The 16,249-nt window shown below is 44.0% G+C and overlaps 1 protein-coding gene across 1 annotated transcript; it reads left to right on the top strand.

The window, feature by feature from the left end:
* Positions 1–966: 966 nt before the first annotated feature.
* HTR1E (5-hydroxytryptamine receptor 1E) lies at positions 967–2,108 on the top strand. Its single transcript, XM_050894533.1, has one exon. The coding sequence runs from the start codon at positions 982–984 to the stop codon at positions 2,074–2,076; it is 1,095 nt and encodes a 364-aa protein (XP_050750490.1). The 5' UTR covers positions 967–981; the 3' UTR covers positions 2,077–2,108.
* The last annotated feature ends 14,141 nt before the right edge of the window (positions 2,109–16,249 follow it).

The raw sequence follows: 16,249 nt of genomic DNA, 5'->3' as shown, positions 1-16,249 counted from the left end.
TACTGGACTGCCTGACAGGGAGCACAATTTGACAGAAATCTCAAAGCAAAGACAAAATCTTTTTGTCTGTCTACTCTAAAGACACACACAGTGGGATATGTGAAATGTCAGGAATAATTAGATAAAACTATATAAGCTCCTAGCAACACTGGTGTGCTGTGTAAAACTAAGCGTTTGCCATAAAGCTTTAAACATTGTTGGAAAGCTGCATGTTAAAAGTAACCTGAGTAATTTCCAAGATATTAATACAGACATGGATATGAAAAAGCAGAATAGAAGACTATGAAAGGCTGGCATGCCTTTGCTGAGATAGGCTGCTCTATTTCTTTTTTCCAAAGGTGATATATAGAAGTAATTGATCCCTCTCATGTAGCAATTAAAATGAAAAGGCAGACTTCCTCAGCTCTTCATCTGCTGGAACCTATTTAACAAGCAGGAAAAGGACTAGCTCCTAGTATCAATAATTCACAGAGATCATAGAAATATTTGTTGGAAGGGACCTCTGGAGGTCCCTTAGTCCAACCTCCCACTTTAAGCGAGATCTCCAAAACCAAAGGAGAAATAACCGGTTCACATCAGCAGGAAATCTGGCCCAAAGTGCCCTTTGGAGAAGAAAAAGAAACAAACTATGAATGCAGAGAAGGGGGAGAAAAGGCAGGAGAGGAGAAGAGAAGGAAACACAGTAAAAATTTTTATTTGAGGTGGTAATATTAGAAGCATAGGGCTTTTTGCTAAAAGGTGGGATTTTTCTAGGTTCACTAACAGGTGTGTTTTTATCTTCTAGGAAGACAATGAACAGGAGGAAACCTGGAAGCTTTTTGCTGCTCTGTTGAATATGGGATTATAAAAAAAACCAAACAAACAAACAAATTGCACCTGGAGCATCTCTGTCCCGCTTTCAAATGGGTGACTTCTGAACCTGGAACTCTTCGTTACCTGAAGCAGCAACTTCTTCTTTCACTGTGCATCCTGGAGAGGAAAATGAATTTCACGAATTGCACCACTGAAGCCAACGTGGCTGTGAAGCCAAAAACAGTAACTGAAAAGATGCTCGTTACCCTGACCTTGGCCACAATCACAACCTTGACTATGCTGCTGAATTCTGCTGTAATTGCAGCAATCTCCACAACCAAGAAGCTCCACCAGCCGGCAAATTATTTAATATGTTCACTAGCTGTGACAGATCTCCTTGTTGCTGTTCTCGTCATGCCCTTGAGCATCACTTACATAATGATAGATAAATGGACTTTGGGATACTTCATCTGTGAGATCTGGCTTAGCGTCGACATGACCTGTTGCACATGTTCAATCCTTCATCTGTGTGTCATTGCCCTGGACAGGTACTGGGCAATCACAGATGCTATTGAATACGCCAGGAAAAGAACGGCAAAAAGGGCTGGGCTAATGATAGTCACTGTGTGGACTATCTCCATTTTCATATCAATGCCCCCTTTGTTTTGGAGAAATCACCACAGTGTCAATATTCCCAGCGAGTGTCGCATTCAGCACGATCATGTCATCTACACTATTTATTCCACATTCGGGGCATTTTACATCCCCTTGACTTTGATCCTGATCCTGTACTACAGAATTTACCACGCTGCAAAGAGCCTTTACCAAAAGCGGGGTTCGAGCCGCCACCTCAGTAACAGGAGCACCGACAGCCAAAACTCCTTTGCCAGCTGCAAGCTCACACAGACGTTCTGCGTCTCGGACTTCTCCACATCCGACCCGACCACGGAGTTCGATAAAATCAACGTGTCCGTGAGGATCCCTCCTTTCGAGAATGACCTGGACCTGGCTGGCGACCGGCAGCAGATCTCCACGACACGGGAACGAAAGGCTGCTCGCATTCTGGGGCTGATTTTAGGTGCTTTCATTTTGTCCTGGTTGCCCTTTTTCATCAAGGAGTTGCTTGTGGGCCTCCATATTTGCACTGTCTCTCCAGAAGTAGCGGACTTCTTGACCTGGCTTGGATACGTCAACTCCCTTATCAACCCTTTGCTGTACACTAGCTTTAACGAAGATTTCAAGCTGGCCTTTAGAAAGCTCATCAGGTGTCGAGAACATACTTAAAAGTACTGGGAGATGATGATGATGATGTGACTCCTGGCCTTACGAATGAGCAAAATAATTTGACTCTGTCACCATTTCCCTTGATAAAGGGGATTTTTGTGTTTGCCTATTTGCTTGACTTATCTTTAGCCTGTAATTCGTTCTGCCGTTTTTTACCTCTAGTGTTATTCATGGTAAAGAGTTTGAAATAAATTTATTCTACAAAGGAACAGATTTTTTAGCAATGAAACAACAAAAACAAGAAACTATTAGATACTCATATTTAAGACCTTTTGTGTAATCAATGACTCGAGAAGCATACAACAATATTCACTTTTATACTTTTTTCATTTAAGAATCAAATGTCTAAATTATCATGCACTGTAGTAATATAAAGGCTTATAAACTGAACCCCATAAATACGTATTCAAAAGTTAATAAACACTTCATGGTCATGACAGCTAAACAGCAAATCTTTCCTGTGGCATACAGAAAACTGTAACAGCCATTTAGAAGGAAAATAACCACCATTTCCAGCTTGGGCTAAGGCAGAATAAACCATTCCTTTCTTCAGGAATACACTCCCAAAACAGAAAGCAAAGTTCAGTTCATTCCATCTAAAAATGGATCGCATTTTGTAGTCCAAAGTAATTAAGTGGCTCTTTTTGTGTAAGATTCCAGATTTATGTTCAAAGTATTGGGCAGACACCTGTGCAGTTTGTTTGGCAATTGAGAGGACACAGCTAGCGAGTGTCACACTTGTAAGACCAGTTGCACATCTGACTGGTCACGTTTTTAATACCACTAACCATATTTCTTCAGGGCTCAGGCCTTGTGCCTTGGTCAGTTCTGGGGTGGCATTATTCACCTGTGCCACACTTCACCTGGACCTTGCGGTGCACAGCCCCATGGATCAATTGATCTTACCACACAGACTTAAACAACTGGATACCTTCTCTGCAGGCCAGCAATATACAGAAATTCAGAAACATCATCTAAAACCAAATTATTTTCTGTTTGAACAGCAGCAAAAAAAAAAATTAGGGAAAATAATTTTTTTAAATAGCAGTCTGTGCATTTGCCTTATCATCATTTTACAATTCGCAATGTCATTCTGGTCAGCTTAACCTATGATCGGGTCCTCTAACAGGATTTCTTGTTCTAGGAGTCCTTCATGGAGTTACTTCCCTTGTCTTGAGAGACAGGCAGCGAGTCCTTCGTATCCTGTCTTCTGTGCTTATGAAAGTTAAAATGTCCTGGTTCAGATATTGTGGAAATCAGGCTGGGAAGGGGCAAAATCAAAGCTGAGAATCTGGTATTGTCCATTAGCAACTCCTAAGCACCGTTTCAATATTGATTACTTACCTTGCACCATAATTTTCTTCCCTGTCCATTTTTCTGGACAAATTCTTTTTGAATTATACTGATATACCATATAGAAAATACCACATACATCTACCTGACATGCAATAACAGTGAACTATAGCATGGCAGCTCCAAATCCATCAAAACAAATATTAGAGGTAGCAAAAGTGTTGTAACAGCACTGGAAGCCATCTCTGAAAAATGTTTTGAAAATTTACAAGATGACAATCATTTTTCTTATCAAGAGTCAAGGAAGTGTAAGTAACATGTGAGTAATAAACTCCAGATGGAGCTGAGAAATGACATCCTTATTTCTGAGAGAAAGCATTCAGTTGGAAAGATGCAGTGCCACCAGTTGAGTGTAAATCAAGTCTGAAGGTGACAGAATTGTGACCTACCGCTTACCCACATGCAGTGGGATTCTACTTTAAGGACTCCAAGTTCTCCCTGCCTGACTTTAGGAGGTTTATCTCCATCTGCCCTTCTGAAGCTGTTGTCACAGCTGCCTCCTCCAGCTGCTTTTAGGTTCCCTACTGGCTAACTTTAATATCTAAAAAGAGGGAAAAAATAATCTCAGCCACTGAAAATGTCTTCTAGTGGGGAAGCCCAGAGATCCATTATGGTTTTTCCTTTTTGCAGCTTGTTGGAGGTGGAAACTCTTGATTAAAGCTGGGGAAGAGTCGCCTGACCCTGCCTGTCTATAAAACTTCCAAAGCAGCTCCCCAGAGTACATATGCTATTAGGAAAAAAAGTAGCTGGGAATTAAAATAAAAGTAGTATTTGTAAGAACTGCCACAGAATAATTTTATTTTTTCTTTCAGCAAACTCAATAGCAATGATTAATAAAGAACAAGGATTGTGCATAATTTCCCCAAACAAGGTGACTACTGCAGGGAAGACAGGACGCACAGGCAGTTGTTGCTAGAAGAGAGTAGGTTTTGGTGTCCCTTGGGCAGTTTGGTGCTCTGCTACAAGGGTGCCCAGCTACAGTAATGATCAGAAAGGGAAAAGTAAACGTGCAAGACTGCCCCAGCAGACAGTTTGAGTCACCCTGAGGCACTTGGCCAAGATGAGGCAGAAGCTGTGCCCCAGCCAGCTTCTTTGGGGCTGTGTCTGGGGCTCGAGTTCAGCCACGGGGTGGGCTGCACGGGGGTCTTCGCTAGAGGAAGGGAAGAGGTGGGAGTGACAATGCTGGTGAAAGGTGTTTCAGAGCAGAAAACCAAGAAAATGAGATAGGCTGCCAGCTCTGACTGCTGCTCCTAAGGGCACACCGGCACACAGAATAATTTAGGTTGGAAGGGATCTCTGGAGGCCAACTAGTCCAACCCCCACTAACAACAACCCTCAAAGCGGGACCAGCCCCACAGCTAGGCACTGCTGCTGGCATGTGGTGTGCGGTCACGTTTCTCATGCAAAGCTAATGGCTCAGTTAACTCTGTCACCTATACTGATGCTCGTTTAAAGCCAGAAGTATGGCTGAAGGACCAGAAATAGGGAACATGACCTCCACAGCAGCTGTTGTAGGTAGGTAGAAATGTTTCAGGAGACAGGTATGATAGCTGTAAAATACAGGAGCTGCATCATCTTCGTTTCTACTAATGTCTTTCTTTTAGTATCTGATCTCCACTATTACCACTCAAACTACCAATCAGGTTGAAGACTGTATTCAATTTTAATATTTAGAAGTAATTAACAGGAAAAAACAGATGGATGGCTAGTTTTCGTGCTTCCCTGTTAAATAAAGACTCACCATTCACTGCCAGCTGACTACTGCTTTTCTAATGAAGTCATTAGCTAAACACAGAGCTATGTTTTCCAACAAATGCCACTAGACTGATGAAGATGTCCTGTACGTTTTCCCCATGCTCAGACTCAAAGTCAGGAACAATTTAAAGGATTGTTTACTTAAACAATTTAACTTGATCAGAAATTACCTGTTGTCTCATGGAAATAAAAACTTTTGCTAGTCTGGCACCACTGTTTGGCAACTTCATTTTTTTTCTGTGTTAAGTATTTGCTGATTTTACAAAGGGTTTGGAGACATTTGCTAAACTTTGACTTCTTGTCGATGGGAACTCCCCATTCATACCTATCCTGGATCAGGCCCAGCCACACCACACTCTGCAATGCAAGCTCTTCCCAGCAAGCTCTTAATGATGTATCCAAGACTCTCAGCCTACATCCATCTTCCTTAGCCTCGCTAAAACATCTTTCCTCCTCAAAGTCTTATTTTCCCTAATGCTCCCCTTGCACAGTTGTCTTCCTACCTTTCTTCCTATATTTCTCGAAAGGTTTTTCCTCCCCTCTCCTTCCCTCTCTACAGCAGGGTTCATACAGACCTGCCTATTCAGCCCCTCTCGTCACTTCTACATATTTTCTCTGAGTGCTGTTTCATCCTGTCTTTACACCCCCAACTCATCATCCTGCCTTTGGGTTTCTGACTCTCTCTAATCCCTAAATTTATCATGGTCCTACTGGAGCAAGCCCCCACTCTCTCCCCCCGTCTCAGCACCGTTATCAGGGTTCCCATGACTGTGGGTGTTCAAGTCTGTCAGGTTTTACTCTGTCTTACGTGTGTCCAGGCCATACCCAGATGTTTTTCGCTCTGTGTAAGCAGCCAGTACTTCGGAGTGAGTTCATACATCCCTGGCCCTGAAGACTGCACCCATCAACCAGCTGGCCTCCCCAAAAGACATACTCTTCAAATGCTATTTTACTAGCTCTTTTTATGTTGTCACCCTCCTTCTGTACACTATCTTTGTTGTTCCCTTTGTACCACATTAAAATTGACTCTCATATTATCATTTTAGGGACTTGTATCTTCACTTTTAGGGACCTGTACCTGCACGGGTAACTCAGTTCCTGCGCTTCTGCCTGTGCCAGCCTCAGCTCTCTTCTCTGCAAGCTTTGTCTTCACCACCTCCATGCAGTGCAACATCTCTCCTGTTCCTTACAGCTGATATTTTTTTTTCCTTCTCAAATCCACCTCTGACATGACTCCTGAAAGAAAAACAGTCAACACTGGCAGTGGAAGAATTATTGTGTGTGTATCATCTGTCCTTTTTCTCTGTCTTTCCCACATAGATCACATCACGTCCCGAGGTGAGCTATCTCTCTCTAGTGCATAGCACATGCGAGACACAGCAAAAACATGTTAAGAGCTACATATGTCCCTTAAAGCTGTGGGTTCCCCACCACAAAGATATGCTGAGCTGTTTGCAGCACGTGAGATTAATTTTGTTGATCTTCCTGAATTAAGATAGATGATGAGACTGAACTTTCCAAAACGGTTTAAAGCAAAGTCCCTGTTTCACTAAGTTTACATAAAAGGCTGCCACTATTCAGACTTCACTGCCATGTACCTTAGCTGTCCAGTTTTCCATAGTCGTCACGTCTTATTTCTCTGTATATTTCTCTGTACTTATTTCTCTGTCCTTTGCATGTACCAGGAGGGAACAAACAAAAACAACAACAACAAAAAGTGGCTTGATTTGGAACAAGATGCTAAAAGAATAAGGGAATCTTTTCTAAGGACTCTATTTCCACTCCTCTGTTTTCAACCCCAGTTATCAAAAAGTAAAGAGCATTGCAGTGTTGAGGGGAAATACAGGCTTCCAGCACAAGTGCAGAGATTGTCCTTATGCCTGTGTATTGTTTAACCATTGCAAATATCAATAACAGACAGGTTGGTTTACGTTCATCTTTTACACACCCAAATGATTTGTATGAAGAATTATCTTAAATTGCTTTCTTGTTTAAGTGGACACAGTAAATATTGTGATATCTTTTATTGGTCTAGCCAATATGTTACAAGTTGTATTTCATAAGAGTCCCATACAACACATACTCCCTTTGTAATTGCTATCTGTTTTTCTCTTGAGGCCAAAAAGAATAAAATTTTTAAAAGTTATCTGAGTTTGGATAAATGCCAGGTTGATCAGCTCTAAAATTATTCTTTAACATTCTCTGTTTTATGCTGTGGACGTAATACTGCCAACATTGCTCTCTTCCCCCGTGCCACTGCCAGGGGATTTTTACTTTTTCGTGAATCCCACGTCGGTGATTGCACGTAGATGATATTATATGATGAAATTACTCCTTCCCACTCAGTCTAAACTAACCATTTGCTACATTCAAATTAATGTAAACTGGAAATGATCTCCTGCCATGTCTATCAGCCCTGGAGAACAATTTACAAAATTTCTCATGGTTTAATGCGTCCCCACCCAAGTATACAATAACTCCACTGCAGATCACTGCTCAGTAAGTGTGACTGGGAAGAATTCTGCTAATTTCTATGAGCACTGAATCAGCCCTTAAAGGTAAACTTTTAGTGTTGCTACTGTAAGTAGATGTAACCACGAGCGAGCTGTGGGAAAAAACATATAGTAGCAAATGGTATGACCCTCTGCTCAAACACCTAAGGAAGAATTATTTGTTTCAACTTTTTTCCTTCTTAATCACTTTTCTTTCCTCCTCATCTCACTATTTCCTGGTCTGTGGCTCCTGCTCATTAATTTTTCCCTCCGTTTCTTATCTCTCCTTCCTTTCCTTTGCAGCCTTCCTCTGCACTACAGTGGCATCTAGTACCCTGTAGCAAGAAGCAAGGCTACCTTGTGCTGTGTTGATACACACCACCTAAGCATCACTCTGCTCTTGATTTTAGGAAATCAGGTTGCAGTCTCTGTTCCGTGGCACTGCTCTGCACAGCCTCTGCTACTGTTTTATTGCAGTTTTACTACAAATCAGATTTCTAACGTGCGTCAAGATTCTTCCAAATGAAAGATGCTGCGTAATACATCATGATGTCTTCCCATGTGTCATGATTTTTTAAGATCTCTTTTTAATAATTCTCTCTCTCCTCCTCTCCCATGAGGCTTCTATCAGTAGAAACTAAAGCCACAGCTAGTATGGTTCCTAGATGCAATAAGCAGTGTTGGAAATGCCCCCCTGCACCACTCCACTCCTCCACCCCGCCCCATATTTCACCCTCTTCCAATTGCTTGCACTGCAGTCTTAAAATACATTAGCATATAGATCAGCTCTCTGAAGTTTTCGTGGATTAATTTCCTGCATGACAAATTCTCACCCTCATTTCTATCTGGTGCAAGATCCCATGTCATTGGGGTACTCAAATCTTCTAAACCACTCTATCTTCAATACTCGTTTCATACGCCACATGACTGCAAATGGACACATTTCTATGAGGTGAGGCATAAAGCACTGTCTCCTTGCAACTACACTATATAAAAGACGCATGTTTTGTCAATTAACAAACAAAATGTAACTTCTGGGAAGAGGGAAGACAGAATTCCTATTCCTTTGTAAACTGTTGTTTTGCACGTAATTTGAAATGACTCAGCTTCTGGCTATTAATTTTAAGGGAGCACTAAGAAGCAAAACATGAAATCACACGTGCATGCCTGAACTACCTGCAACAAGCAGAGTGACCTTCCAGGGGATTTTACAATAAAAAAATTGCTTCTTTCCAAAGCTTTCTACAATGACCTTTTCAGGGGAATAGAAAGTTCCACGCAAATGACTTCCACTTCTGTGATGCCACTAGAAATAATATCTCAGTCCTTTATAGGAGGCACAGCCTGCCAAGCTGTTAGAGTGCTGGGATAAGCCTCAACAAGCTTATTTCTCCAATAAATAAAAAAATCAGGCTAACACCTTCAGCTTGAGAGTTTTTCAGTTGGAGAATTTGATCACTAAAATCAAGTCCATCAGCTAGAGTTTTACTTTTATTCATACATATTCCAGTGCAATTCCTCATTCTTTTATTGTTAAGTCTGTGTATGAGAAATAAAAAGAATCACTTTTAAAATTTAAAGTAACAAGAAAATACTCTATCTCTTATTTTGGCAAATTCAGGAGAATATTTTTGTATTATGACTGGACGGTCATTCTGAAGCAGGCAGAAAGAAAAAATTAATCCAATTAGGTCACAGAAGTTAATCTAGGATTGCAAAATTAAGCATGGTTGTCTTGGTCCGATGCTTACATATACACACAAGTCACAGATCATAATCCTTTAATTTTTCACTACAGCAGTTTTGCTCCTTGCTAAAGAGCAAGCTATCTGTGGTTTTAATTAAGGTCGGTAGGAGGCTGTACCCCTTCCTACCATGCATGCAGAGCCCATGGGCAGGAAGGGGACTGAGACCTGGGGCTTTGTGGCTGGCAGAGGCTGCACCTTGTCTTCCCCTGCGCACTGGGGGCACGGTGTCACCGCTGTCGCCTGCCTTCCTCAGAGCCCAGTCTGCCCCCAGCCAAACTGCCGCTTCCACCTTCTCCCAGGGGACTCGGGGCATCTCTGATCAAAATAAAAGTGGGGGTGTGAAGGACAGGACCACTGTCTCCCCTGGACTGTGCACTAAGCAAGTAGCCAGAGTTGTGTCCCCCAACTCCATTGCATCAGCAGGTGGGTGACAGAGCAGGACAGGCATCAGGCTGCATCAGCATCACGCCGTGGGCACCCCTCAGTGAGGCACAGCCCCAAGGCAGCCACTGTCCCTCTCCCTGTGGCATGGCCCAGCACACCAAACCTGCTCCACGCCAGTGGCTCCACTCAGACCTGCAGCAGAAACCCCTAGGAGAGCAGACCTGCCTGGACTGAGCACGTGCTACCATACCCCTGCTACTTTAATCCAGCCTGTAATGGCACATTACAGCCAGGCAGACAACAGCAAGGGCTGAGCATTGTCCCTCAGTGGGGTAGTACTCAGGTCAGCCTGTGCAAAAGCTCAGGCCACAGCATCTTGACCAGCAGTACCCCAGTTAATGTAGAAAGGACACGTTAGCCCATGTTACAGGGATGCCTTCGCTTTGCTCAGCTGACTTGCTTTCTGCCACCAAACTCTTCTTCATACTGCAGGGAGGCACGTATCCCCAGGGTGGTAATAGACCAACTCGGGGGTAAAACAGCCACATCGGGGACAGTTTCTAAACCTCCCCATTCCCTAAAGCAGACTAACAAGTCCTGATTTTCTACTGAGCAAAACACTACCAAGCAGGAGATTCAAACCCACTGTAAAAGAGAGCACTGCCATTCTCCACATCCACCGGTCCTGGCTGGAAACAAGTCATTTCTCTCCTACAGACGCCACAGGGACTGTTCAGGCTAACAGAGGTACTGACAGTGCATACACATTACCAAGACCAAACCTAGCCTACACACAAAGAAAGCCAAGGCACAGGCCAGCCAGTACTCATCACCAAGACAGTTAAAAGGTTGTGTTGCCAAAACCAAAGGATGGGCTGGTAGCACCCACCACGCAGTGACACCATTAACCCTCGAGCACCGCAGCCGGGGTTCCCAACACCTCACACAGCGGCCACCAATGTTCACAAAAGCAACCATTGCCAAGGTCTTACCAGTCTTTAAGGAGCCTGTTGTTGTGACAGCAACTTCTCAGCTCAGTGCCCATTTTGAACAGCTGAGGAAATGCAATGGAAGAGACCAAATGTCCTTTCTGCCCCCAGGCTGAGGAACAGCAAGCTGGTGCCACTGCAGCCCCAAAGCAGCCACAGACCAGTGGCCTTGCTGCTGCTCTCCACCCTCCAGGTGGGCACAAGTATGGGATAAAGGGGTTTCAGTCACAGCTGATAGCTTAGCTCACCCTTAAATGTGCCATGTGGTAACCATCAAAAGCAGCTGTGGCACTCAGCAGCAGTCAGGCATGTAAAAGCGTATGAAATAGCTCATGGGGCACAGAGAGCACTGAGCAGCTCCTGCTGGCTCTCCTGGCTAACTGACATCCTCTCTCCATATCCCTGTTTGCTCCTTTTCCTCTCCCTCTTTGGAAAATCAATCATTACTGATTTTCACAGCACAGCCACCCCAAGTCAATGGTGATGACTAACAGCACACAAAGGCTGGAGGTCCTCTGGGCCAATTGCACTCCCTTTGGAGATAACAGTTATTTCTGTATTGAAGAGGCAGCTTGTTGGGTATTTTCTAAAGGAGAATTGTTTCAAGAGGACAAAGTTTTGAGAAGTTCTGCAGCATGGTGATCTGCTTGTCATGTTAATTTTTTGTATATTGCACACCCATAAAACTTTGGGAACTGGATCCAAAGTCACACAAGTCAGTGGTAGATCTGGTACCGTCTTCAGTTGCTTTTGAATCAGTCTCTTGATGCATAAAATTTGGAGCTACTTTTGTAGGTTGCTTGAAAACTTGACTTATAATCTGCCTTTCAGATTTACAATAACCAACGATATCTGAATGCTGATTATTTTAGATGAGACATGTTGTCTTGATTCCATCTCTCTATTTCCTCCTTCTTCCACACTTTCCCCCCTTATCCTGTTGGACTAATATTTTACTGTGAACTATTGCCTTAGATTCAGTGGGTCAGTTTGACTTCAGCAGCAGCACATAGGTTAGAATGTGCATTCCCCAACCAGTTAACCAAAAGCCACAGCAAACATGAGCAGCAGGACGTGGAACACCAGCAGAGGTAGAACGTTCCCAGGATGAGGGTTAATTTGCCCTCCCGATTTGCTCCCTACATATCCTCCCTGTATTTCTCAGCAATTCTGTATCTCTGCAAGAGCACTCTGCACCTTGTGGTACTCCAAGATCAACACTTCTGTCATTGGAGTGACAGGGAAAAAGCTAAGCAAGCTGAAGGAGTGACAGGTGAAATGCATTATGCTTTTACATATATATGTGCACCATTAGGGACAGAACTACCATCAGCGGCATGAAAACCACAGGCTGCTGTCATCTAAGCTAAAAGGCGTACTTTTCTAATAAGAAGTCTTGCCTCCTTGGCAGGCCAGCAGCTGGAGGCAGACATAATTTCACGCCCCCCCCACAGACCCCTAGCACAGGAGGCAGGGGTGGGCTGCCCGGCCCCAGCCCCGATATTAGGCTGTCACAGAGCAGACACGCGCTGCACTGCCACCCCCACGGCACTTGTCAGGGACGCTCCGCTCACCTTGAACACTGACATAGCTCAAGTCTGGGTTTAATTCACAGTTGTCAAGTATTGTCTTCCTCTGCATAGGAGTGTGATTGCAGAGCAGAGATGATACATTGCCGAGAAAACAGAGGGATGGAAGTGAACCTCCTGCCAAAGCCTGTTCCTCATTCATCCAGCTGCAATGGACTTTGCCGTGGGGCTGGGGATCCCAAGGAAGCTGGATGCAGGACTATGCATCCCACTCTCTGATGTGCTATAAGCTAGAGAAACCGCACTTTTACCTGTACCGAGTTTGACTCTGTTTTCCCCCTTGCAACTGACATCACGTATTTTTTATAACATCGCTGAAGAGTTTGATTCGAAGAGGCAGCCAGCCACCAACCGCACCAGGCACACCCCGCCGTGTTCAAAAGCACAGCCGCCAGCCCCAGGAGCACGTCAGTGTCGTAGATGTCACTGCCCCGCGCCAGGGCAGGCAGCGGACAGGCAGCGCAGGCAGCGGGAAGGCAGCGGCTGCACACCCAGCACCCGCAGCTGACAATTTCCATTTCTCAGGATGGCCATGAGACAGTCACCTTCGGAAACACTCCTAAACACCGAGCTTGCTTTGTAGTGCCAACAAGTGCCTGTGTCAGAGCTACAGTACCCCGAGGGGAGTTTGGGCTGAAAAAGGAAAGCTACTGTTTATTATGCTAACTATTAAGTTCTGTTTATTAGGAGGGTTTATTTCACAAACAGGCTTCAAATATCATTTGTTAGACATAATTTGCCAAAACATTATCTAAAATTAACATGCACAAGCCTAAAAATCAAGCAAATCCCATTTAAAATGTTCATTGAAAGCAGCAGAAAACTGGTATTTTTTAAGGGTATTTTGAGCTAAGTAGAAGGAAACAGCCAGGGGTGCTGCGGAGATGAATCTCTTCCAGTCGGCCTTCACTTATGTTGATGAATTGCCTCCGTGGTCTAACCTTCCCAGTTACTTTACGCTGAATACTTTCCAATGGTAGTTTTCTGGCTTTTAACCAACTTAGTACACACATTGTTTTCACTGCTCATCAGGTGTGTTAGGCACACAGTTCTTCACATTAGTCTTTTCATTTTTGCTGGTAACCCACAATTTCATGATCTTTTTAACCTATCTACTATTTTATGTAAGGTGATTGACAAGTGAGCATCTTGAGAAGCCACATTAATTAAAGAGCAAAAATCAAAAGCTTCCATAGCTACAAGACCTCTCATTGGCTCTAAAGCAGCTTTGCCACTAACTTTTCTAATTCCTGCCAATGTAATTGCTACATTATGCCCTACATGAAGCTCATTTTCTTGCTAGAACAGGAAATGTAGTAGTTGGCTTTCCAGGGCATAGAAATTTCAATGATCCAAAGCTTTTTGGTGCCCAATTCATGAACACTATGTTTTCTAAAGACAAAAATGTAAGTTCTGGTTTTTCACATAACCCTGTGCTTAAAAAGGGGAGAGCATAGAGCTCAGTTGTTCTTTGCCAGCAGATGCAAAATGAATTGAAATCCCAAATGGTCAAGGCTGCATCATGTCCCCAGCCTAATGAGGCTGAGATTGGGAGCACAAGAGGGATATCAGGGAGTGTCTGGAATGGAGACAGACAGGACGGGATCTGGCTGCATACGAAGACACTCAAATGTAGATGTATACTGCTAAGAATCTACATATGCTGGGTTTGTCTGCTCCCATTTCAGCCAAGAGAGATCTGTCTCTCTGGAAGAGACACCTGCACCCAGGCATGACACAGGCCTCACAGATCTGTACCTTTGCAAAGCAACAGCAGGACGCTTTAGGGCACCTCAAGTATCACTAAATGCCTACCTGTGGGCAACTGAATTAAGCCCTAGATTCTCACTGGCTCCAATGGGAGCTTGGACTCCTGCCTTGTCTGTAGGCAACTGCGTGTACACACTTGAACGCTGAAACATGGTCATCCAAGAATGAGTTTTCTAGTTTGACCTTTTTAAAATAAAGTCTTTAAAAAACACGCTCTGTGTGAACAGCCTGTCTTCTAGGGAGAGATAGCTTTCTTCTTTTTCCCACTAAGCACTTGCTTTGGTCTTTCTTTGAATCACATAAAAGTATTTTCTACTTCACTTCTTCGAGATAGTCATGTGTAGATCAACAGGGTGCTGGAAACAGCAAGGCTACCCAAGGAAATAAAGGTGAGAATATAGGCTCAGATGAAGGAAATAGCCACCTTTTTGCAGTGAATACATGAGCACACAGGGGAAAAGGGATGGAAACAAATTCAGTCTTATGGGTCACCTAATTCCAAGCAAAGACATAAAAATCTGGAGGTAAGAATAAGTTTCTGCACAAAAAAAAATAAAGGCTTAAAAACAATTGTTGCAGCCAAGGCAGTACAGTTTCTCTGCTCACAAGCTCATGTGCTACATGTGGCTGTGTTAACACAATTTTCCTTGAGCGTATTTTTTTTTTTAACTGATAGTGTATCTGTGTTGTTGAAATATTTGCTAATGGACTGTATAAAAACATCCTTTGGTCTACAGGCAGAGAAAGGAAATGGAAACGTGGCGGAAACTCCTTGCTTTGGCAATAGCCATGAATCCATGTGTGAGCTGCAGCCTCATGCTCTCCAGGACAGCCTGGTTTGCACAGCTGCACAAGAGAGAAGCACCAATGCTTTGAGGAGCAGCATGGTTAGGGGATTAGTCTCCAGGACCATGGCTTCACTGCTCTGTCAGGTTGTCATGACCACATCAACACTGCTGGACAGACAAGGTAGTATCAGTCACAGCAGCTACCCCACAGGCGGTTTTGACACTCCAGCTAGGTTCCCATCCTCGTCTCATCTCCAGTCAGAGGCTCCTGCCCACCCACAGGCTCCTGATCTTGCTATGTCGGCCTCCCCCACCCACTCAAGAAGGGAGAGAAAAGCAGCAGGAGATCCTTGCACACTCCAGGCACATGGGGTCATGCCATAATGCTCTCTGTCATCTGTACTGCAAATATCCCAGGGATATCTTAGGAGCTGGAGCCCCAGCACCGACACCAGCAACAGCCAGTCTTTCACACACCAAAAGTATGGCCCATTGCCAGCAGCTGTTGCCATGAGTTGTAGACCTACTATGTCTTGACTGTTATGGACATGTCACAAGCACCCTATTGGGACTACTCTATACTTCTGATTTGGGAGAGTACTAGGCCACTAATTTGAGGATGTGGATCTTCACGGTCCTGGGCCCAGAGCAGCCACCAGCTTTGTAGTGGCAGTTCACCAATGTCCAGCCCTCAATCCCAGTACAGATATGGGCAATTGCTCTCTTCTGAAAGCTGGTCACATCAGATTCCTATCCCCCCTACCCCATATTAGGAGCTAACCATCAGCAAGTTCATGGTGGCCATCCTTATCATGGAAGCATACAAGTCATACTGTCATCTGCTGCCTCTCCAGCTCGTTCCCCCCCGCCATCCCAGCCCAGACCTCACCACCCCCTCTCATGTAAGCAGTATGCCCAACTATTTTGGAGCCATTGTCTCCACACCTATATCCCACCCAGTATCACTCAAAGCGAAGTAGTGGTTATTGCAGTCACGGGAGGAGCAATTTCTTCATACACTGAGGCCCTACCAGTCACTGCCACAATTCGCATACATCAACATCATTTGCAAATACAATGCTGGCATACTCCGGAGCCCTGGTTTTTCTCTAAGATATTGTCGTGGTTTAACCCCAGCCAGCAACTAAGCACCATGCAGCCACTTCCCCCTTCCCCCTCCCAGTGGGGTGAGGAGGAGGAAAGAGGGGAAAAAAAGTCAAACTCGTGGGTTGAGATAAGAACAGTTTAATAACTAAAGTAAAATATAATACTAACAATAGTAATAATGAAATATAATAATAATAA

The sequence above is a fragment of the Gymnogyps californianus genome, chromosome 3 (genome assembly GCF_018139145.2).
Source record: "Gymnogyps californianus isolate 813 chromosome 3, ASM1813914v2, whole genome shotgun sequence".
NCBI lineage: Eukaryota > Metazoa > Chordata > Aves > Accipitriformes > Cathartidae > Gymnogyps > Gymnogyps californianus.
Note: the sequence above shows the minus strand (reverse complement) of the source record. Positions and strands in the feature narration are given on the sequence as shown.